The sequence below is a fragment of the Vulpes lagopus genome, chromosome 10 (assembly GCF_018345385.1).
Source record: "Vulpes lagopus strain Blue_001 chromosome 10, ASM1834538v1, whole genome shotgun sequence".
Classification (NCBI taxonomy): Eukaryota; Metazoa; Chordata; class Mammalia; order Carnivora; family Canidae; genus Vulpes; species Vulpes lagopus.
This window is the reverse complement of record NC_054833.1, coordinates 16,301,133-16,326,137: the sequence shown is the minus strand read 5'-3', so window position 1 is coordinate 16,326,137 and position 25,005 is coordinate 16,301,133. Positions and strand designations below refer to the sequence as shown.

Sequence of the window (25,005 nt, the reverse complement as noted above, 5' to 3'; positions counted from 1 at the left end):
GAAAGAATGTCCATGCCCAGGCTATGCTTTAGGAAAATCAGTTAATATCTGCGTATCTCTGTCATCCTCTCAATATGGGGATAGTCATAGAATTGTCGTTAAGAGGAAACTGATGATCCTTTTGAAGGTCTATTGAAGAGTAAAAAGAATCCAGTCTGCATGGGCTATCATAACAAAATACCACAGTGGGGTAGCTGAAAATTTATTTCTCAGAGTTCTGAAGGCTGAAAGTCCAAGATCAAAGTGTCAGCTGATTCAGGTGCTGGTGAGAGCTCTCTGCCTCGCCTACATTTAGCTGCCTTCTCATTGTGACCTCACAAATGGTGAAGAGAAAGAAAGTTCTAGCATCTCTTCCCCTTCTTTATAAGGCCACCAACCTTACAGGATTAGGGCCCCACCCTTAGGACCTCACTTAGCCTTAATTACCTCCTTATTCCCAAAACAGTCACACTGGGGGGTCAGACTCTTAACATATCAATTGGGGGGGGGGACACAATTTGGTCCATAGGAAGAACTACACCAATGCAGATATTTTTTAAATTCCATAGAACTAATTCAGAGATCACACCCAGCCCAGCTCACATTGTTTCTTTTTTTTTTTTTCTTCAGCAATAGCAATTTCATATTCTTTCAAGTGTGTTATCTGGGAGGGGGAGGGAGGACAGGATAATAAGTTAAAGTTTATGAGAATTTACCACTTATGGAGGGCCAGTTATTCTGAATTGGGACAAGGCAAAAAAAATTTTTTTTTTAAGATTTTATTTATTTATTCATAAGACACACAGAGAGAGGCAGAGACACAGGCAGAGGGAGAAGCAGGCTGCCCGCAAGGAGTCCGATGCGGGACTCGATCCCAGGACCCGGGGATTGAACCCTGAGCTAAAAGCAGATGCTCAACCCCTGAGCCACCCAGGCGTTCCAGGGCAAGGAAAATTTAAATGGGGGATATTACTGAATACTTACATAATTGAGACATTTCTTTGCGTTGTGCCTGAGTGTCCTGAATTCTCCCTGCAATTCTCTGTGTTTTCAGCATCACTAACTTCCTTTTTCGTCTGTGGATGTTAAGATTATAGCTTTATGAGGTGTCCGAACAAAGATATTTGGGTCAAAAATATTAGATTCCCCAGATTCTCTTAATCTATTTGCAAAGAATTGTTACCTATGAGTCAGATGTCTTAGTAACTTGGCTCATTAGTGTACCTTTGCAATATTTTTACTGTTTTTTATCATGAAAAGTGCATTCCTTAATCCCCATCACCTATTTCACACATCCTCCCACCCATGCCCCACCATGGTAACCATCACTTTGTTCTCTATAGTTAAGAGTCTCTTAATTTCTCCCTCTCTTTTTCTTTGCTTATTTTGTTTAAGTTCTACAAATGAGTACTATCTCATGATATCTTTCTCCTCCTGACTTATTTCACTTACCATTATACTCTTCAACTCCATCCATATTGCTGCAAATGGCAAGATTTCATTCTTTTTTATGACTACCATTCACCTATCAATGGACGCTTAAGCTGTTTTCATAGTTTAGCTATTGTAAATAAAGCTGCAATAAACACAGGAGTCCATTAATGTTTTTGTATTTCGGGGGTAGATACCTGGTAGTTGGGTTGCTATATTGTAAGGATTTTTTTTTAAGTTTTTAATTAACTTTTTAAAAATTTTTTGAGGAACCTCCATACTGTTTTCCATAGTGGCTGCATCAGTTTGCATTCCACCAACAGTGCACGAGTGCTCCTTTTTCTCCACATCCTCACCAACACTTGTTGTTTCTTCCTTTCTGCACTTTTGATGAATTTATTTTTGTGGATGATGCTAATCTCACGAACAAACTTGTTTGCACCTCGAGCTAAGGCACTGGCACTGGACTTGATCATAAATAAGTTTTAAAAGGCTGAGTTATTTTATTTCATTTTAGTATGAATATATCTGAAGAGGGGAGTGGTTTTGACAGTAAAACCTATGTTGAATGAAAAGCCATTTGGGGGCAACTTCCTAACCTGAGACCGTATTTTTTGCTTTTTATTTGTTTGTGGTCTGAGTAGGTCTTGAAACCAAAATCTTCAGCAAGTAACAACTGTGATGTGTGCATGTATGTGCACATACATACTTAGATGCACGTAAGCACACATGTATACGTATACATATACACCTACATGTGTGTGCGCGAGTGTGCATCTCTCACTGGTAATCTCACCTAATCTAATATCTCTTTCCAATTGCCATGCTCTATTTGAAAACAACAGTTGGTTTTTGTTCCATAAAGGAACAAATTGATTCCTTCAGGTGCAGACACTGGCTTCTTAATGGTGAAACCTGACTGCTCCAGCAAGCTGATTCAGCAAAATGAACTCTGAATTGGTCTATTAGTCACAGTGAGGGGAAGCTTCAAACCTGAATGGCTCACTGGTGTATAATAAAGAGGGAGAGTGGTCTTTCAGAGAGTGGTTCTCCTCTCCACCTTTGAACACATTTCCTCTTGTGACTGATAGGTGTCAGCTGTCAGGCAGCCAAACGGACCTGAAAAAATGTGCTGAGCATGGGATCGCTTCAAGTCTATGATTTAGCATCTGTTAGACAGAAGTCGTGGAGATGCTTCAGGAGAAAACTTTCTTTCTCCTGTTTTTTCCTTTCCCTTTCTCACAAGGTTGCAAGGCTCTTAAACATTTTCAATCTACATCCCTGTTGCATTTTAGGCAAAACCCTCATTTGTACTGGTTGGGGGGGTCTGAGAAGCTGTTTCAACAGAGTTGTGACTCTTGTCTTCCATTTCTCCTGTGCTCCTGCAAGTGGAACCATTTGTAAGGAACAAAGTATAATAAGTTAGAGACATTTTGAACAAGAAATTCATTTACCTCACATAGAAATACCACGATCAAGAAAAGTGACTGAGAGAGAGAATGTATATGTGTAAGACGACAAGAAGAAAAAGATTATATGAGAGGAAAAATGAAAAATTTGATCTACATGAATAAAGCAGCACTTTTTCTCGATGCTTTGATGCTTATTTTTATTTTAAAACTTTCTACATAAAACAGAGAAATGTCTAAATTCATATTCTGTGAAATCTGAGCTCAGCTACTGCTTCTTTAATGTAATGTCTTTAGGACATGAACCCATTACGATAATGATCTGATTGGTAAAGAGGGGTCATTAGATAGTTTTCTCCAAAGAGATAGCTGCCGGAAAGGAATAGTGATTAGAAGCAGAAAAGGTTTTTTTTTTTTTTTCTAAAATTTCCATTTTGCCATTTTATCTATAGTAAAACATGTATCCTCCCATGCCCACTAAATTCCCAAGAGTTTGAAGTTCTGATAATAGTAGATTCCTTTATATGTATAATAATTGTTGAGCACTCATTATGAATGGGTTTCCTAACTACATTTTTGATACATGCACATTGTTTCAATGAATGAAAACATGCATGTACTGAGGGACAAAATATAGTCACTGAAAAGCATGATGCTGAGTACTTTTCATTAACATATGAAACTCAGGGGAAAAAATCAAGCTGCTTGATTTTATACTATTATTACCTATAGTATTTTATACCTATTATTTTATACCTATTATTTTATATATATTTTATATATTTATATATTTTTTATATTTATTTTTATATATTTTATATATATTTATATAATTTTATACCTATTCTTACCTATAGTATAAAATGAAATACATTCATTTAACTAGTATTCAATGTTTATGTCTTCCTTTTCAGATTTAGGGCATATTTCTGAATATTTCCAGATCCTTTCTGATTTTATAAATTGTAAATGCTCACTAAGAACCTAAGGAGTCTTGGATTGAAAGTGATCAAGAATCAATTCTTACGACTGCATAGGAAGGTATTTCTATATTTTAAAATCACAGCAGTTGGTTTCTGGAGCATCCTTTGGCAAATATATATATATATTTATATTTATATTTATATTTATATTTATATTTATATTTATATTTATATATATTTATAGAAAAACTCAAGGAAGTGTGACTGGATGCTTCAGTCAGTAATGGTGGTTGGTGGGTAGGTCAGCAAAGAGTTCAGACTTTGAAATTAGAAGGAGATATGTAAATCTCCAGCAAACTGTAGCAGACAGCTAAAATGAAGGGGAAGGGTTTCCATGAATCATTGATCAAATATTTGTTTAGTGTCTATTATGGGCCAGACAAAAATCCGTGCCATCAGGAAGCCTACATTCTTGTGGCATTCACATCCTAGTGAGACTTATTATAGTCTAGTGGATTTTGGCATCCCTCTAAAGGGATTAGACTCATCTCAGATTCTAGTTTAATACAAGATTAACAAATTGCGGTCAGGTTCATAATAAATGAACTTCACCAAGTGTTACTTTGGTCAGTTGTGAACATATTTCAGGGGAAATAAATAGCATAAGGAGAAAAAGGGAAAAATGTGATTAGAGTTGAAGTTTTAAGTGAGATTTACCAGCTTTCTCATTTTGTATTGGGAAGAGGGCAACCTCTGATCTTTATTTCATCTTCATGTTTCTTGCCTGTTGTATTTGTTTTCTAGTGACAGGCAACAAATTACTATAAAATAAGTGGCTTAAAACAGCTAAGATGTATTATTACACAATTTTCATGGATCTAGAATCTGGTCTCACCAGATTGAAATCAATTTGCTGGGGTGGATTTAACCTCATCTGGAATCTAGTGTCATCCTCCAAGCTCACTGGTTGGTTTTAGGCAGAACTTATTGTCTTGCTATTGTGGGACAGAGGTCTTCAGTTCCTTGCTGACTGTTGGTTGCTCTCAGCCCCTAGATGCCCCTAGATCACAGGCCATCTCACAGTAGACTATTTATATCAGAGAATCTCTACTTTTAAGGACTCAACTGAGGGAGTGAGGCTCACCCAGAATCATCTCCCTTTTGATTAACTCAAAGTCAACCCATAGAGGGGTGCCTGGATGGCTCAGTGGGTTGAGCATCCGCCTTTGGTTCAGGTCATGATCTTCTGGTCCTGGGATCAAGCCCCCAGTCAGGGTTCCTGCTCAGAGAGGAGCCTACTTCTCCCTCTCCCCTCCCCCAACTTGTGCTCTCACTCTCTCTCTCTCTCTCTCTCTCTCTCTCTCTCTCTCAAATGAATAAATACAATCTTTTTTAAAAAGTCAACCCATCTATAAAATCCCTTCACCTGTGTCACATGTCACATAATGTAACCTAATCATAAGGGTGACATCCCATCATAGTCACAGGTCCTACCCTCATTCAACTGGAGGGGACCACACAAGGTGCATACACTGGGGAAATCTTGGGGGTCATCATGGAATTCTTCATATGACATAGTCGTTTCAACATCTGCTTTTTTGTGGTTACCCCCATCATCGCAAGACCTCTCTTCCACTTACCCAGTGGCAGGAGCCAGAGCCCTGGAGTAGAGGAAAGGTGAAAGTAATGCCATGTAGTACTTGAAACAAATGAATTTGGCATCAGACAGACTTTGTCCAGATTGACTCAAAACTCTACCAGTTGGCCTCAGTGTCATCCCTTATAAAATGGGCATATTTCTTTTATAAGTTGTTATAAGAATGGAAGGAGTATGTACCCAGGGTACAGAGCCTGACACACAGCTCGATGCAGGAGAGAGTCATACTCATCTTGTTCTTCCTTCAATACTTCAGTGTGTCTGGCACATGGCTGGTCTTCAATAAATATTTGTTAAAGGGCTAAATAATAAATGTGAAATGGTAGCTATTATTTTCTTAAGTTTTATAGCCACCTAAATATAGCATATGCAGAGTTCTTTATGTAACTTACCAAATATCAATATCAGAATATCTCTTCCCCCCAAAATAAAACTTTGCTAAATAAGTTTCTAGCAAAAAAAAAAAATCGTTTCATGTCTTCTTGGTTTAGTATATAAAGTTATGAATCACTCATGTGAAACTTGATTACTAAAAAAAAAAGATCAAAAGAAAAACCAAACCAGGGAAGTGAAAAGCAGAGGGCAGAAAAGAAGTGCTGATTTTTGTCATGAAGTCTGGAGGAAATAAAGGAAGGTGGAGCAAAAAGATTCTGGCTTTAAGCATCTCTCCTTACGCTCAGTCAGAAAAAGAAAGGTCATTGAGAGGTATATAAAGGGGTAAATGGCTTGAGTTTTGGTGTGAGATTTTTGTGGGGAGGGGGATGGGGGTTTTCTGGGGAGGCAAGTTACTGGATACTCCAAGGCTTCAGCAGGACCCCGAAAGATACTCAGAGGAAAGATCCATAAAATCAGGGAGGCACTAAACATTGGGATGGGGAAGCAGGAAAGACCACACCATACTGACCTGAACTAAGCTAAACTATTCATTAGGCAGTGATTCACTAAAAATTCAGTGAAGGGACCTGCTGAAAAGTTTCTAAGTGAGCAAAGGATAGCAAATGAACAGTAACACATCCTATAATACAAAATATCACTGCTTTGGGATTTATTTTGTGTTGGTGTTTATTTATGTTAACAACATTCATAGCATCTTATTTTTTTTAAGATTTTATTCATTTATTCATGAGATACAGAGAGAGAGAGAGGCAGAGAGAGAAGCAGGCTCACTGCGGGAAGACCGATGCAGGACTCGATCCCAGGACCTAGGGATCACAATCTGAGCCAAAGACAGACGCCCAACCACTGAACCCCCAGGAGCCCAACTTTCATAGCATTTTATTTTTTATTTCTATTTTTTTAAAGATTTTATTTATTTATTCATGAGAGATACACAGAGAGAGGCAGAGACATAGGCAGAGGGAGAAGCAAGCTCCTGGCTGGGAGCCCAATGCAGGACCCCATCCCCAGACCCTGGGATTATGACCTGAGCTGAAGGCAGACACTCAACCACTGAGCCACCCAAGCATCCCCATTCACAGCATTTTAAAAGTCACTTTGACTTCAGTCCCTGAAACACATACTTTTTAGATAGTCTAAGGACTTCAGATTTGAGAAGGACCACTATGCGCGAGCATCTTCGGGTGCGTGCATGTGTACAGCGTTGGTTTAAAACATGTATAAGTGCGATATAAATGTGCATGTACAAGTGAGATATTATATATGTTCAAATATAGGGATGCATACACAGATGCAGTGAGTACCTTGCTCTCTTTCAGAATGCCAAAAACTCTAGCAGAGAGTCTGTATCATATGGTTCTCATATAGCACAACATTTATAGCATCGGTTAAGTGCTGAGCACAACATGAACACTTAACAGATACTAAAAATGTTTTTCAACTTTAAGAGAGATGAAGTTTAAAAATCCAGTCCATTTTAAAGGGTTTTAAGTGGCATAAAAATTCAAAGACATAGAGGCACTGTTTGGTTAATTAGAGCATCTTCTAGTAAAAACCTTGATATGGCTGACTGAACGTTAAGTAGCAAAATGGCAACTTTTACAAGATAATGCTGAACACAAAAATTCCTGAGACAGAGGAAACTACTTGGAAATATTTCTCTCTGAATTAATTCAAAATTGTGCAGCGTTTTCTAACGTTTATTATTTCTCCCTTCGGAATGGAAGATGGTAAGAGTAACCACTAGAATTTATTAGAATGACTGAGAAAATATTTCTTAAGATAATTTGTTTACAAAGGGAAAGAAGTGCATGATATTGGTAGCACAGGAAGGAAAGAAGGGAGGGAGAGAGGGAAGGAGGCAAGAAGAGAGAGAAGCAAACCAACAAAAAGAAAAACATTGTATCTATGAATTAACTCCAGATGCCACTATACACTTTATTCATTTGTAGGTACTCCCAATTCACTCATGAAACTTCCAGAAGCATTTCTGTAATTGAATGGACTACCACGGTCAAGGGAACTTCCATCGTATCTTTGTCCAAAGGCCAAACTCCTCTAAGGAGATTTAAGACATGCCCTTAGGGTAGCGTGCAGGGATAAAGAACAAGACTGTTTGCTTATTTGTCCCTAACACTGTAAAAAGCCCCCCTTTTTTCAATATGCAGGAACAAGGGGGAAGAGAGAAAAGAAGAAACAGTAACGTCTCAGCAGCTTGACTGTGTACTTGAGAAAGACTCGACAGGAGACACAGTACATCATGTCAATTTATTTTAAAACCAAAATTCTGATGTATATGGAGACGACATGCTGAAATGCACCGAGCTCATGCTTAGGTGACTTCCCATCGTGTTTGTCTGGACACTACCCCTTTTTAAAGTCTTTCTCTGCCTCCCATTTGCTCTACACTCAACAGGGAGAAACTCATATCCTTTGCAGAATTGACATAAAATACCTAAGCAAATATGTAACAAGGCCCAGGGCCTCACCGGCCATGGGGGTAGAATTCCTCAGCAGGTCCTCCCTTTGTGATTTTGCACACCTCATAGTAAGGACCTCCAATAACCAAACGGGCTCACAGGGAGAATTGCCAAGGCCTGAAGGGAAAGAAGGCCACCGCCACCCTGCACACAGGGGATTTGGAAGAGGGGTGGCAGAGGGAAAGAAAGGTGGCAGTATTTAACCGCTTCAGTTCTAGAAAACTCAATCCATCCCTCCCACCTCCCACCACCATCACCACCTCTTGCTCAACACAAGCTTCAAAGGAGACAGGGGAAGGGATGGCCCACAGGCAGTGAGGCCGAACACAGCCTCCAGTTCTGGAGGCCACCTGGCTTGCCAAAGAGCTGTCAACTCGTCCCCTCTGCGGTGGGGCTTCCATGTTGCCCCAAACAAAGACAGGTTGCTGGTTAACCAGAGCCTTTGAGCCTTGGAGTTCCCACTATCAGTGCTTTTTTCCCCCCTCTTATTCTGTCTTTCTCCAAACTTTGAAGATAATGACTCTTAAACATTTGCAAATAATTAGAAGGTGCGGCTGCCAAGGAAAAGTGAGTATTTTCCTTTTAAATGGGAAGAGTAGGTGCTTTGCCCTTCACACATCTCTAATTATATCCCATGTGCTTATTTGGTCTCTGATAAACTGATCTGGCCCCGGTAGGAAAACCACACCTAGGGACTAATGAGTCCCTCCTGCAACAATAATAGCCATTAGGAGGCAAGTAGCTGAGTGTCATCATGAGTCAATTATTTATCATTTACTGACAACTTCGTCCTCAACTTGCTTTGCAGTTTCAATTCATTAACAATTGAGGGGAGGGGAGTGTCTATTCCTCTATTTTTAAAAAAGTGATTTAAAAATGTGTTATATGCTGTCCCCTTTTTGATGATATATTTAAACAAGCTGACCAAGGGATACCTGGGTGGCTCAGTAGTTGAGTGTCTGCCTTTGGTTCAGGCCGTGATCCTGGCATCGTGGGATCGAGTCCTCCATCGGGGTCCCCATGGAGAGCCTCCTTCTCTCTCTGCCGAGGTCTCTGCTTCTCTCTCTGGGTATCTCATGAATAAATAAATACACCCTTAAAAAAAACTTGGCCTAAAAGCACTATGTCTACTTTCATTCTTACTACTCTTCACAGTGTATGTGTTTGTGTGTGTGTCATCAAAGGACACCTGCATTTGAAATGTGAGCAATTCTTTATTCTCCACTGCTAGTGAAAAGGGGTTAGAAGAAGAAAATATATAAATAAACCAGTCAATGGGATAAACCCTCTCACCCATAAGAACCATCCAACAGCTACCTTCCAGGATAAATATAAAAGTGATGGGTTGGCTTTTTCAATCATTCTCCCCCTTGACTGATGGATCTCTCAGGGTAGGAAATAAACACATGACGAAATGGTCAAAAACGATCAAAAACAAGCAAAAGGCCAACCTTGGAGGATGCACACAATTATCGCACTGCTGTGAGTTTTGTATCCTCCCCCACCCAAGAATTCACATTGTTAGCTTACTTCATCAAGTCTCTCCTTATTTAAATCTTCTCTTTCTTTTTGATATTACCTAACTCCATTGTGTGTACCATGCAGACCAAAAGCCTGTCTTTCGAGGGAGTAGGAATGGAAGGGTGAGAGGGTGAAAGAAGCCACGATTTCTTCATGAACTCTCTGTCTATACCCCCTAGCCACTTGTTCCTCTTCTACATTTATCATCGCCTGTCTTGTAGTGAGTTATTTATGTGTCTCTTTCTTCACCCGGCAGAGCTTGATTACACGGAGATTAGTATCCCCTGCTGAATCTTCTAAGTTTCTCTCTTTTTCTCTGGATGCTCCCACATTTCTGAGCATCACAGGCTCCTGGCTTCTCTGGAACAATTGCTTTCCTTATCCAGCATCACTTCCTAAAAGTTGCCCCAAACCCATCCCATCATTAAAATTTCTTAGAGAATTCTTGGACCAATGGGCTTGGGAGCAGAGGGTAAAAAATGCAAACCCCTGGCAGAGATATTTCTGTGTTTGTTTGGGACAAATGGGCATCAGGATGAGCCCATACCCCTTTTCACATGTGCTGTCCTACACAAACTTGATCCCTGTAGGCATGTCGATCTTACCTGGATTTCTCAGACCTCATTTAGATCAGGTTGTGTGCGAAGAGGTTGGTTGAGTGTTCAGAGGAAGAGGCCTCGGAGGCTTCCAGAATTTTCTATTCCTAGAATGTCAGCTTGATGTTTCCTAGTCTCTTGAACCAGCCCGTCAAAAGGTAATGCATGTGTATTTCAAGCTATTTCCTCCATTTGTCTTAATTTAAAAATACGTGTTAGCATGTCACATAGGTCTGCTTCAAGATATCCCAACTCATTCTTCAAAGAAGTTGAACAAATTCTATACCACTCACCATCTTCATTAATTTAGGAAAAGAATACACTCCCCAGGGGTGGCTGGGTGGCTCAGTCAGTCAAGTGTCTACCTCTGGCTCAGATCATGATCCTGGGGTCCCAGGAAGGAGCCCTGTGTTGAGCTCCCCACTCCGTGGGGAGTCTTCTTCTCCCTCTCCTCCCTGCTTATGCGCTCTCTCGCTATCTCGGTCTCCCTCTCTCAAATAAATAAATTCTTAAAAAAAAAAAAAAAAAAAAGAATATACTCACCAAAGCAATAAGATGAAGAAAAGAAAGCAAATAGACCCCTTTCAAAGGTGTCATTTAAAGGAATAATTAGCATAAAAAGAATTTCCTTATTATAGAAGCACTTCAATAAATGCATTTTAAAGGATAAAGCTACTGAAAAATATAAATTAGCCAACATAATAATACACTTTTGTATCTCTGAAAGGTTTTATGGATTTTTAAGATTTTTCCCAAAAACCCCACAATTCGAACATTAATACTAGCCTCTAAAGATGAAATTCATGGACTAGATGCCAGGATGTGAAGCTGAGCACAGATAAAAAACAGGAGGTCAGACTTTTACCTATACATTTAAACATTTTATTTTCTTTTATGGACTATCTTAGCTTTTATCCCACATCTGTGGGTCTTAACTGTTTCAAAATTTTTATCTAAGAACGCAATGGAGAAGTTGCTTTCAAAAGATTTTTTTTTTAGACCTTATATAACAAATGTTTCCATTTGATTCTGACAGCACCGCAAGGCATTTTCCAGCTTGACTTTTAGAGAGTTTGCTCAGACTGATAGGGAGGATTTTTCTCTTTCCATGCTTTTTTCCCAACCGAAGACCATCTTTGACCTACCAGAAAGAAACCGAATTGAAAAATGCAAATTTTAGCATCTCACTCTAATCAAATTGGGACAACTTGGTTTTCAGCTTTGGTAAGAACAATATATAATTTGGGCAACTCAGGCAATATGCACCTTGCTACATTAGAAAAAGGAATTTCCAAGACCCTCAGTAAAATTTTGCCTTAGGTTTGCATGCATATATATTAAATACGTATATGCAATAAATGAGACTGTTAATCCAATAGACATGAAGAAATAAAAATTACATTAAATTTAAGAAAGTATAAATAACAGATCTTTCTGTTCAAACAGATGTTTTTTTCCTCCATCTTCAAAGAGAGGATGTTCTATCTTTATCTATAATAGCCCCTTTCAGAGAGAGGTTTAAAAAAATAAAAGATTTATTTACTTATCCTAGACAGAGAGAGAGAGAGTTCATGTGCACATGCAGTGGGGAGGAGCAGAGGGAGAGAGAATCCAAAGCAGACTCCACATTCAGTGTGGAGCTGAACTCAAGGCTCAACCCTGAGACCACAACCTGAACTGAAACCAAGAGTTGGATGTTTAGCCCCCTGTACCCCCAGGTGCCCCCAGAGAGAACATTTATAATGAAACACTGGTGAGCACCTCTTCAGTGTCCAACCTCGGCCTTATCTTTATGTCCTACTATTAGATTTAAGACTCTCCCTGCCTTGCTGGAGGCAAGAGAAGAGAGACAGTTTCTGACAAGTAGATGGGCAATCCATTGTGCATAGAAAAGTGAGAACCAACTTGAATATAAAGTAGGTGGATAAGTAGAAGGGTGGGAGGTCGGGAGGAAGGAAGGAGAAGAGAAAGAGCTTTGCAAGCAGGAAATTATATAAATAATTTCATACTTTTTTTAAAAATCTGCTTATTGTCACAGAAATAATAATTATTTACTTCGAAAACTCTACTACTGAAAAATTTTTTGACTATTATTAATTTTCATCTTCTAATTCCAGAAAGGCTAGGCTAGGAACTAGAAATCGTTAAGATTGCCTCCAACTTGGGAGTGCCTGAGTGGCTCAGTTGGCTAAGTGTCCAACTCTTGATTTTGGCTCAGATCTTGATCTCAGGGTCATGAATGAGGTCAAGCCCCGTGTTGGACTCCTTGCTGGGCATTGAGCCTACTTAGAACAAACAAACAAGACAAAGATCCTCTCCAATTTTATTCCTATAGTTACCAAGCTAATTAAAGAGTAACCACTACTCCCACTGATTAAAAGTTAAAACCATAGCCCCTGCTAACTAGATTTCCTGTCGTGATCACTTTGCAATAGATACAAATATCAAATCATCATGTTGAAAACCTGAAACTAATATAGTTTCACACGTCAATTATACCTTGAAATACATGTATACATACATACGTAAAAACTACATCCCCTTCTAGAAAAGCATTTTGTTTGCCTTCAAGTCAATACACATCTGACCAAGAGAACTTACACGATGCTGGAGTTGCAAAATGCTCAAAACCAGCAACGTCTTTGGCCTCTATTATGCGGAGCCATTTGTCTTAAAATTGACCACTTGGGCACTTTCTGATATTGACTGGCTCAGACCCAATCCTGGAAATGCATTTCTACTTCTAAGCATCACAGTCATCACAGTGCCCGCCTTCAGGTAGAGTTCATAAGATGCCTTCCATCCTTAGCAAAACCAAGCAACTTTGGTTATTGAACTTTTCTATCCTTGAAATTTGTGTTTTGTTGAAATCCAGTCTATACAACAGATCTCCAACCCAGCTTCCTTGTACCAGTTAGAAATTATTTCTCTTCTATAGTCTTTCTGGGCAACCTCTTTCCTTTGAACATTCCTTGATGTTCACACTGACAGAGCTGTGAGGGAGGCTTGTTTAGAGGACCGAGTTCTGAAGCTCGCCCCATCTGATCCTGTCAATGGGAGCGCAGAACGTGGTTCAGAGTACGATATGGCCCAGACTACTTTATATTTTACATGTTGGTTTCATAGGTTCCTTAAGTCAAGATGTAAAAGCAACTATTCTCCAAAATCAGTCTCAAAACCCCGATAATTTTAAAATTCTGTTTAGCGACCTTTCAAAGTTGCAACTTCTAGCTTGAAGTCTAGAACACGGAACTCACCATTGAAAAATTAAGATTGTTTTTTTCCTCGTCTGCTATTCATGCTTCTCAAACCCATTGTTTTGCTTATGCTTCAGCTGCTGTAGTAATATTGACGAGTCATAGGAAAAAGAAATTGCACAGGAGAAAAAACTCTGGCAAACTGATAGGATGATTACATTACAAGTAAATAATAATTACGCAATGGTGTAGTTTGTGCTAATAAAATGTATTGTGCCTACTGAGCCTACAATTAGCGTCGACGTTTTTAATACCAGTCAAATTAATTTCATAGTTGACATTTCCAGCACAGAGTATCAGTAATTTGCAGTCTTATGGTTGCTAATCCCAGCACCACCTACAGATGCTTAGGAGAATGTTCAGAACTGTGAACGACATTGAACTAGAACTTTGGAATTCTATTCTTTATAAAATCATTCCATGGTTTCCTCTTCTTGTATTCTTTTAAAACTCCAACAGTTCTTTGCTTCTTGAAGTCCTCTGAGATATGATAAGTAAATAGATGATAAGTAAATAAATAAAAAATCTTAAACACCCTAAGCAGAATCGGATCGCTGCAGACTATTGCTCAAGGTGGCAGGATTTTAGAAATCGTGGGTTTGGTTCAGCAAGGTAGATTTATAACAGGTTATCCTTAAGGAAAATGCAAGGGTCCTGGAGCATGACACATGTCCCCTAGAGACTGGAAGGCGGGAATGAAACCCTCCGAGCTCCTGGCCAGGTGGATAGCAGAGAAAACTTGCCACTCTTACGGCCTCGGTAGGACAGCGGAGAGTGAATGTTTTTATTGTCATTACAGAACAAGCACTGGACGAGAAAAGGAGGCTACCATGTTTATTATGGGATTCTTGGAAGCAAGAAGTCGTGGTGAGTCTATGGGTGGGAAGGGCACTTGTGAACATCAGAATAGATTTTGCTGAATTAGGATGTGTTTCCTGCTTGATCAGAATAGAGAGTAGGGCTGAACATACGCAAAGCAAGCATTTTTAAATGTGTCCCAGGATGAAATCATTTGTTTAATTTCCTTCTTGAAGTCACATCATACCTGGAAAAGGCTGGGCAAGGGTGTACCAGTTGGAGCTGATGAACGGTGGGAAGGAATAGCACATCGTCTGCAAAGCAAACTGGTAAAACCTGGAGGTTTTCTAAAAGATTGTGCCTTGAGATGGATTATCTGGAGGGTAGAGCAAGTGCTGACCTTTCCCCTACTGGCTTCCTTCTTCCTCAATGTCAACATTGTTGCATCAGGACTAGCAGGTGCAGTGGAAGGAACCCAGAATCTGTAAGCTAAATTCAGCTCCAAGACTGGCCCTTACTAGCTGTTTGACTTTGAGAGAGTGACATACTCTGCCTCAGTTTCCGACATTCATGATACTTGGCTCACTTGATTGTCCGTTTCATTCATTGCTATGGGTTCTTAAGAAACCATTGTTGGGAGACATTGCTCTGAAGTCAGCTGGCATCTCGTGTGTGTTGGATGGGGAGCACTGCCCATAAGATGATTCCCTCTCAGAGCCACAGGATCGCAACTATTCCTGCTTGTTTAAGTTATTGAGACACTTTTTAATAATATTGACACATAAGTGAAAACATTGAAATGAATCTGATTAAAGGTTTTTATACTAATGGCAGATTTTATTTCGGGTTATACTTCAATCAGTGTATGTGCTATTTTTCTGAATTAATAGATTGTTGGTTTTGAGACATTCTTTTTATTAAGTTTAGAATTTTAAAGGTTATTTTGGTCTGGAAAACATAGCACAACTAAAGATAATTTGGTGTGTTTTGGAAACAAATTGCTGCAACATTGGGTGCCCCATAGGACCAAAACCTAGGTACTCTTTTTTGCATTATATATATATGATATTTATGTATAATACAATATAATAATTATATTTATGTATATGATATAAATGTAATACAGCATAATAATTACATGTACATAATTATTATATTGTTTTATAATTATGTATACATGGTTACATACATACTATATATAATATGTATTATGCAATATAATGAGGTATACGTCATTATATTGTGATCTCTTGCATAATATTCATTTATATATAATTCAATATAATAATTATATATACTATATAATATGGTACACAATACAATATGCTACAATATGATAATTATATGTACATAATTATTGTATTTCTCAAAAAGCAAGGGTTTTCTTTAAATACAGGAAACTGTATTTTTTTTCCACAGCACCCAAGCTAATTAAATAAGGGTTGTACTCTGCTTCACATTTTATTTTAATCTCATTTTTTAAATTTATTTTTAAATTTTTATTTAAATTCAATTAATTAACATATAGTGTATTGGTTTCAGAGGTAGAGATCAGTGATTCATCAGTTGTATTTAACACCCAGTGTTCATTCCATCACGTGCCCTCCTTCATGCCCATCACCCAGTTACCCTGTCCCCCCATCCTCCTCCCCTCCAACATCCCTAAGTTTGTTTCCTATGATTAAGAGTCTCGTGGTTTGTCCCCTTCTCTGATTTCATCTTATTTTATTTTTCTCTCCCTTCCCTGATGTTCCTCTGTTTTGTTTCTTAAATTCCACATATGAATGAGAACATATAATTGTCTTTCTCTGGTTGACTTACTTCATTTAGCATAATACCCTCTAGTTCCATCCACATCATTGCAAATGACAAGATTTCATTTTTGACAGCTGAGTAATATTCCATTGTATATACACCACATCTTCTTTATCCATTCATCTGTTAGTAGACATCTAGGCTCTTTCCATAGTTTTGGCTATTATGGGCATTGCTGCTATGAATATTAGAGTACAGGTATCCCTTCGGATCAGTACAGTTGTATCTTTGGGTAAACATCCAGTAGTACAATTGCTGGGTCGTAGGGTTCTACTCACATTTTAACGTGGAAAATTAAATACTGCGAGAAATCAAGACAGAAGTACACTGTAGGTCTCTTAACTCCTACTTCAGGGTTCTTTGTGCTAATCTTTGGATTGTTCGTACCCTTCTCTGGCAATCTTGGCCATCTATCAGTTGAACACAAATGACTTCCCCATAGAAAGTTGCTTATTTAAAATTAGACTATTAGACACAAGTCTCATTGTAGGAAAGTGCTATTCATCTGTAGAGGGAGTAACCTAGAGTAAAGCAAACTAAACAAGACTTTGTCAGTGTTACAGTTTATTAGCAACAGCGCCAAGCCAGGCTTGGTCTTCTTATGTCAAGCCTTTATCTTAGAAGGTTGTCCCCCATGATGTCTTTTTCTTTTTTATACATGGAAGAATCAGTGCATTTCCTTAAATGCCAAACTTTCCCTAGAGAGAATCCAGTGGGTAAAATAAAGTTCAAAACATTGGTTAGTAGTGGACTTGGTTCAGAGTAAATTCATGATATAAATTTATGATATCCCAGTTTAAAACCTTGGTTGTAATGGGTCTTGATATCTTCTCTTATTTTCTACATTTCAATTTCTCATTCTAGCCTAGTACTTTGGACCCCTGAATTTAATTTTTTTTTGGAGCTGCCTCTTCAATTTACCTTAATGCCTGACCTTGTCAGCCTTTTCTCTTGATTCTTTATACTAAATGATCAGGATTGAGTGGTAAGCCTTCAATGAGAAAAAGTCTACTAAATATACTTACCTTTATCAGGCACTATAATATCTCTGGGCCTTTTACCTGGCATTTCATGCCTTGCCATTTCTGTTCAATGGTTTGTAAAATGGAAAATTTGTGTCTCATGCTTGCCAGACGTTACTGTCCTTAAGTTTTAATGAGTGTCAACAGTGCCCTAGGCACTACACAAAACACCAAAGGAGCACCACCTCTACGTAGTCTATCTAAATAATAGATTGAAGAGCAGATTGCACGTGTGGATATATTTTAATCAATATGCATTTACTGCTGCTGTAAATTACACGAAAACACATCTACTCCCCAGATGTCATTACCACCCACAATAACCCAATGGGCATTCTCCCACTTTATGTTCTTAACTGTTCCTGAAAAGTTGCACGGAAATCAAATAATGTTGAAAGCTGTCATGGAACCCATTATTCTAAGAAGAACCCTTTTAGGAAGCAATAGGTAGCTTATTATTAACTTACTAAAATTTAGTGTAAGATTCTGGGGTTTTATCCTATAGTCATCTACTTTGAATTCTTGGAAACAAACAATTCATTTTTTTCATTCAACATTATTAAATCCCCACTACAGGAAAAGCAATATAAAACAGAGTGCCTTCTTGCATCAAAATAGGAGAAAAAAGCTGCATATACCCTACAATGCAAGAAGAAAGGATATATCCCCAAAACTGTAACAGCTACTCCAGGGATGCTAGAAAAATTCACAGTGAAAAGAAAACTGACAACAAATTGATAATGCATTTACAGAAATTCAAACATACAAATGAAGGTGACTCATCCTAGAAATTTGTCAAATTTTTAGTGTTTTGTCTTCTGTTTTTGTTTTGTGAGGGTTTTTTTGGTTTGTTTTTTTTTTTTTTTTTTTGTGGGTTTTTTGGTTTGTTTGTTTTGCCTCGGTTTAACTCTCTGGCAGCTATGTCTCAAGATATTTAAATCTCAAAATAAAATTAGCCAGCTTTGCTAGAAAGCACATGACCCATTCGCTCATTCACCAGATACGTGGCGTTGCCAGCCCTGCAATGACCGGCGTGAACCAGCTCTTTGGGCCAGCTGGTAAAAGTGTCTGTTAATTTAAAATAACCTGTTTGTTAATTGCTTTCAACCCAAGTGGTTCTGTTCCTGCACTTTGAACCCTAAAGGTAGTTTGGAGTAAATGTGTCTGGGACCAAGAGGTAATTAATGCAAGCAGGCAGCCACGGCGGCAAGAGCCAGGATGGAGCAAGCAAGGCCCAGCCCTGGTGTCTGCGCTCTAAGGAACTGATCCTGCTGGTCTGTTGTTGGAAATTTTTTTTCCCCTTTCCCTTCTGCCGTCTGGTTGCAGGCTACATACAACTGGAACCCTCTGCCAAAGCGGGCTGTCCCCTCAGCCCTCTGGCACACTGTGTTGATCAGTAGATAAAGCCTTCCCAGCGGTCACAGCAGCCGCTGCCATCAACAGAGCCACAGTGGCAAGCGGGCAGCTCTGCAGAGGACTTTAGCTGCCTCTCCACCTGCCATCACCTCCTCGGGTCCCCCAAGGTTCTCCTTGTTGCTGAGAGTCATGGTGGTTGCTCGACCTTGGGCCCTGCAGCTGGCTGGCTTCCAGAAAGTTCCTCTGATGACAAGGTGTGCTGAAGATTGTGTTCACGGCATTCAGCCAGGGAGCAGGGGGCTGGTGGGAGAAAAACCTGCTGCAGTTACCTACGTACCTGCCCCAGCTCTGCCCTCCTCTGCAGCAATGATGCAATCTTCTGGCCTGCGGCCCCCCTCCCTGCCCAGCACCCCGCATCCAGTGGCAGACCAGACGGTGACCACCTCCAGGGTAAATGAAAGCAGCAACAAATAAAAAGAAACAACCCCCCCGCCCCCCCCCAAAAAAATGAACGAGGGAAATGAATCTTTCCAGTCTGTCAAAGCTTCTTTTGCTGCCTGCTGGAAAAAGAAAAAAGAAAAGAAAAGAAGAATTAAAAAAAAAAAAAAAAAAAAAGACTGACCTGCCAGCTATTTAAACATGACTGTAACATTTTAAAACATAGGTGACAGACACAGGTTTTATCTGATTGATGCTTCTCTAACTCTCTGAAGTCCTCAGGCCATCTAGGAAGTTATGTCAATTTATAATTTTCCAGTGACTCTGAGTGTATGTGTGTGTGTGTGCGTGTGTGTGCATGTGCGTGTGCGTATGCGTCCTGAAATAGGGACCTGGCATCAGGGCGACGGTTACTCTAATATTCCCTGGTATGGCTGACAGCAAAAATTGCCCTCAAAGATTGAGCTGAGGTAGAACCAGCCAGACTAGTTTTCCCACAACATGTGCTACACCCTCTGAGAAAAGCTGCTTTTTCTTGGCAAACTCATTTTTGCTTTAATGTAACAGGAAAGCATGTGTCATAATGGAGCGATTATTCTCAGTTTCACCGTAGCTGGGAATTGGGGGGTGGGGGAGATGCTTCAGGAAAACGCTGGAGGAGCTTTCCAGAATCGAACCCAGCATTTTGCCCAAATCATAGATTTTTGGTGAAATGTGTGTATCGATACCATACTTTTTATTTAAAGATCCCTCTTTCAAAGGACTCTTAATTATATCTAGTTTTTGAACCTTAAATATAGAGCATTTGGGTTTTTTATCTTCACTCAAAACAAGGATAATACTGGCCTACTCTTCCAATTAAGAAAGAGTGGATGTCAAGGTTCTAAATCAAGAAAAAATTTGTTTCTATTTTCTAAAAAAAAAAAAAAAAAAAAAGTTTTCGAAACCCTTTCAAGTATATTTTTCTGTTTGATCCTTAACAATAACCCTGGTTGTTTTGTCGGTGTGTAAAATGAGACTTGTGTTTTTTTAAATGACACTTACCCTGGCTAATAAATGGTGACACCGGGGTTTAAACACAGCTCTTCTGATTCCAGATGGCAAGTTTCATCTTTGCACTAAAAATTCCCCAGTTTTCCCTAACTTCTCTGGCCTAGCGATGGTGCAGGGCCAGGTTCACCTCTGCTCAGGACAGACCTATACCTGTGGGCCTGGGAATTTAACCAATCTGGCATGAGAGCCGGGAGGGCGGGGTCCCCTCTGCCAGGGCATTCATGTCCATGACAAAGTTGGCTCTTTGTCACACTCTATTAATCCATTATTATCTTCTTTCTCTTTCATCACTTAGATTCAGGACCAGCCTTAAGGCAAAGCGAAATGCCAATTCCACTTTGTATGTTTTTGTTGTTTTTAATTTTTTATAACCATTTTCACCAAACGTGGTCACAAGCAGTCTCTGTTAGGTTGCTTATGTATTTGTTTGATTAACCAACCAAATCAAACATATGTTCAGGACTGTATGGTCAGGGTTGCGATTCCATTTTATGGTGATTCACTTCCCATAAGTAGGAACTGATAATTCTCCTCCAAGTTTAGAAAATATATATATAAACTGGAATATAAACTTGCCACAACACCTAGTTCTAAATTGAGCTTTTCCTTCTCAGAATCACTCAAAGGAGTAGCAGTCATTTTCACAGCTATGAGGTTAGAAGAAGCTTTCCTCCCAGATCAAATTCCTGGAAAGATGTTAAAATTCATCTTCCTAAGTTAAATACAACCCACCTGCATTCCTTTAATACATGATGATTCCCATTTCTGCGTTCTTCGCTTTCAGAGTCACTTCTTACGCTCACAAAGCTTCCTTCTGTCCTGCATGCATTGCACATCTTTCTTACTCTCATCTTCAAAAGTCTTCCTAACATCCTCCGTCCTCTCTGAGGTCTTCCATGACTAAGTCATGAGGAGGCCGTACGTGAAGGCACACCCTTTTGCACAATAACACAGCGCACACACAATCTGGAATATGCAATCCAGAAACTATCTTTCACCAGCCTGCCAAGCTCTCCATCCCTAGATGGAGAGATAAAAGTACATGTGAAGGCTGAGCAGCGCTCAGAGACTGGTTTCCAGCTAAGGCTCCCTTGGATTTACATTAAGCACCTTGCCCATTTTTTCCCAACTTCTCTTTGACATAGGTTGTCAACAAACATCATTATTCATAGACAGGGGCTGAGCGCGACAGAACTTTTGGGAAGTCAGGCAGCTACCAGATATGAGCAGGACAGAGACTCTGCACCAGACCACATGTTCAGAGCCAACTATGTGCAGAGCAGGAACTCCAAGAAAATACAGCCAATCGAAGGACAGAGCAATGTAGTCAAGAGGAAAAATGGAAGGAAGGAAGGAAGGAAGGAAGGAAGGAAGGAAGGAAGGAAGGAAGGACGGGAGGGAGGAAGGAAGGGAGGAAGGAAGGGAAAAAAGGAGGGAAGGAAGGGAAGAAGGGAGGGAAGAAGGGAGGAAGGGAGAGAGGGAAAGGAAGGAAGGAGGGAGGGAGGGAGGAAGGGAGGGAGGGAAGGAGGGAGGAAGGGAGAGAGGGAAAGGAAGGAAGGAGGGAGGGAGGGAGGAAGGGAGGGAGGGAAGGAGGGAGGAAGGAAAACCAGAACAAACTGTTTTCCTTACCATAAATAATTTCTGTGAACAGAAATAACATTGACTCCAGTATAAGACACTCTTTTTTAAAATATTTTATTTATTTATTCGAGAGAGAGAGAGGCAGGCAGAGACACAGGCAGAGGGAGAAGCAGGCTCCATGCAGGGAGCCTGATGCAGGACTCGATCCCAGGACTCCAGGATCATGCCCTGGGCCAAAGGCGGCGCTAAACCGCTGAGCCACCCAGGGATCCCCAGTATAAGACACTCTTGGGTTGGAAAGTAGCATCTAGGACAACTGTCCCTGAGGCAGAAACTGTCCCTTCCTTCCTCTCCTTTTGTCTACAGAGAGAGGAAAGCACAGTCATACCAACACCATACCCCCTTTCCTTTCCCTGGCCTCCATGGGAACACATCACTGAACTTACCTGAGACTTCTAGACACAAGTCACTCCGTTTTGTTAAGCACATTAACAAATCTTTGGTACTTTTCAGGGCAAAAGAGGAGGAATGTTGCCTTTGTGACCTCTCTATGTGAGACCAGACTGCAAGTCAAGGCTGCAAGATGTGTCACCCTAAACCACTACCACCCTTTCTTAGACACAGAGTGGATTTATCCTTTTCACATTTATTTTGTTTTTGCTTGGTCTATTTAAGGATAATGTAAACAATAATACATTTCCTACAGCAGAAGCCTCTCTGGTACTTTTGCTGATTACGACACACGCTCCATTAAAATGAAAGGCCTGCCTCCGTATTCAAGTCAGGACATCACTGCTGGATGTGTTCCAGAATGCTGCGGCTCCTTTGTCACAAGAAGCCAGTGCCCCTCATGGTGACTCTCGTTTGGCTGTATCTGGACATCTAATTTCAGTGGAAGTCTGTGATAAGAGATGATGTCATCTCAGGCTTCTTAAGTACACCATAAGAAGAAATGTTCCCATATCTGTCTTTTGTCTACTTTGGATGCTTTTCCTTTAAAAAATGCCATTCTTTGCCTTTCTTAAAAATTGCACTACTAGGTATTTATCTCAAAAATACAAATGTAGTGATCTGAAGGGGCACCTGCACTACTGTTTCTAGCAGCAATGTCCACAATAGCCAAACTAAACCACAGAAAGAGCCCAGATGTCCATCAACAAGTGAATGACTAAAGAAGTTACATATATGCAATGGACTATTACTCAACCATCAAAAAATGAAATCTTGCCATTTGCAATGTGGATGGAAGTAGAGGATATTATTCTAAGTGAAATAAGTCAATCAGATAAAAACAATTATCATATGATCTAACTCATATGTGAAATTTAAGAAACAAAGCAAGACCATAGGGGAAGGGAGGGAAAAATTAAAAAGACAAAATTAGAGGGGAGACAAACCATAAGACTCTTAATCATAGAAAACAAACTGAGGATTGTTGGGGGTGGGGTGATGGGGTAACTGGGTGATGGGGATTAAGGAGGGCACGTGATGTAATGAGCACTTGGTGTTATATGCAACTGATGAATCACTGAACTCTACCTCTGAAACTAATAATACATTATGTGTTAGTTAACTGAATGTAAATAATTTTTTTTAAAAAAAGAAAAAATGCCTTTCTTTGTATTGATGACCTTTGTGCTAAGGAAGTTTATTCAAAAGTAATAAAGTCTCAGGGAGCTTGGGTGGTTCAGTGGGTTAAGTGCTTGACTCTTGATTTTGGTTCAGGTCATGATTTCAGGGTCTTTGGGTCGAGCCCCAGGTCAGCTCCATGCTCCGCAGAGTCTGCTTCTCCCTTTCCCTCCGCCTCTCCCCCTACATTCTCTCTCTCTCATTCTCTTGCTCTTGCTGTCACTCCTTCCAAAATAAATAAATCAAGCTTTAAAAAAGAAATCATAAAGTCTATTGTTTAGCAGCTTCCAAAGACAGGGGTGAAGCAAAAGCAACATATTCCCTTCTTTTCAGTGAATAAGGATCAAGAGCTGTTCTTCTCATGACATTATTGCTGACATTTCTATTCTTCTCTCATTTTAAGCTAGCGATTCAGATTTACTTTATTTCTTGAGTAAACCTCATTTTCTCAATCATGCTTTCAGAAATTTAGAGTCAACATTAATATGTTTTGTATGAAGTATAACTTCCTTGCCAAATATTCTATAGAAACGTTTGTCCATAAGCTTCACAAAGCACTTTTATGAGTTATTCTGTCTTCTGAAGTCTTTGAAAAAGAACTAAAACCTGTTCTCCAGGCAAGTATTTCTGTTTGGTAAAGAAAGAAAAGATTTCTCATCTTCCTTGCCTTTCAATTCCATCATTGCTTTTAAAAAATTGGAGTTTTTTTGGCCCAGACACTTTCTTAACATCTACCTCGTACTACTGCATAGGGTTGACCTGTGAGAGTACCAGTGCCCTCCTCTCAAGTATGAGAGAGGCTCCCCATCATAAGCCCACAGGGACCTCAAGATCTCAGATGCCCCCAGAGGGAGAGGACAGATTAACCTTTTACCCCTACTCTGCCATCCAGTCTCCCCAGAGTGTCTCTGCTTCAGTTTCTCATCAGTCCTGGAGGAACCCTGTAGACTCTCCCCTTTTATTCCACATTCATGTGCCCTTCAGCTCCAAGGTTCTGCTGGTGGAGATGCAGCTGGAAGAAGAAAGAGAGAAAAGGAGATATTGTAGTGCTCATCACCTCGAAGTGGGTTCAAACTCCATGCCAACGTCAGCATCAACTTCCAAGCAGCTTCCAAGGGACCTTCAAGGGAGACTACTCATCCCAGGAAGTGTGCCAGCCTTAGCATTCCTGATGGAGCCCACCTCCTGGAAGCTCCCAATCTTCATTCAAGGGACACTCAAAACACTTCCCATTTTTCTTCTCCTCTTTTTCTGTCTCTGCCTTCAACGTGACAACCAAGGGATTCTGTGGGATTCCTTTCAGATGTTCAGCTAAGTTATAGGAAGCTGCAGGCAGCTCCGGGGTGTGATCCTGGAGACCTGAGATCGAGTCCCATGTCGGGCTTTCTGCATAGAGCCTGCTTCTCCCTCTGCCTCTCTCTCTCTCTCTCTCTCTCTCTCTCTCTCTCTCTGAATTAAATAAATAAATAAATAAATAAATAAATAGACTTAGAGAACTGTTTTACATATTTTTTTGCTGAATAGGAAGCTTATATGTGGGATCTAAAAAACAAATGAATAAACAAACTAGAAGCAGAATCAGACCCATAAAAACAGAGAACAAACTGATGGTTTCCACAGGGAAAGTGAGGTCAGGGGGGATGGGCAAAATGATGAATAAAAGC

General features: G+C 39.8%; 1 protein-coding gene across 1 annotated transcript in view; it reads right to left on the bottom strand.

The window, feature by feature from the left end:
- The window catches only part of LOC121499940, a 178,504-nt gene extending 169,828 nt beyond the window's left edge, over window positions 1-8,676 (bottom strand). Inside the window, exon 1 of the mRNA XM_041771211.1 lies at window positions 8,517-8,676. Coding sequence (XP_041627145.1) covers window positions 8,517-8,676 — 160 coding nt within the window. The remainder of the gene's footprint in view (window positions 1-8,516) is intronic.
- Between the last annotated feature and the right edge of the window lie 16,329 nt (window positions 8,677-25,005).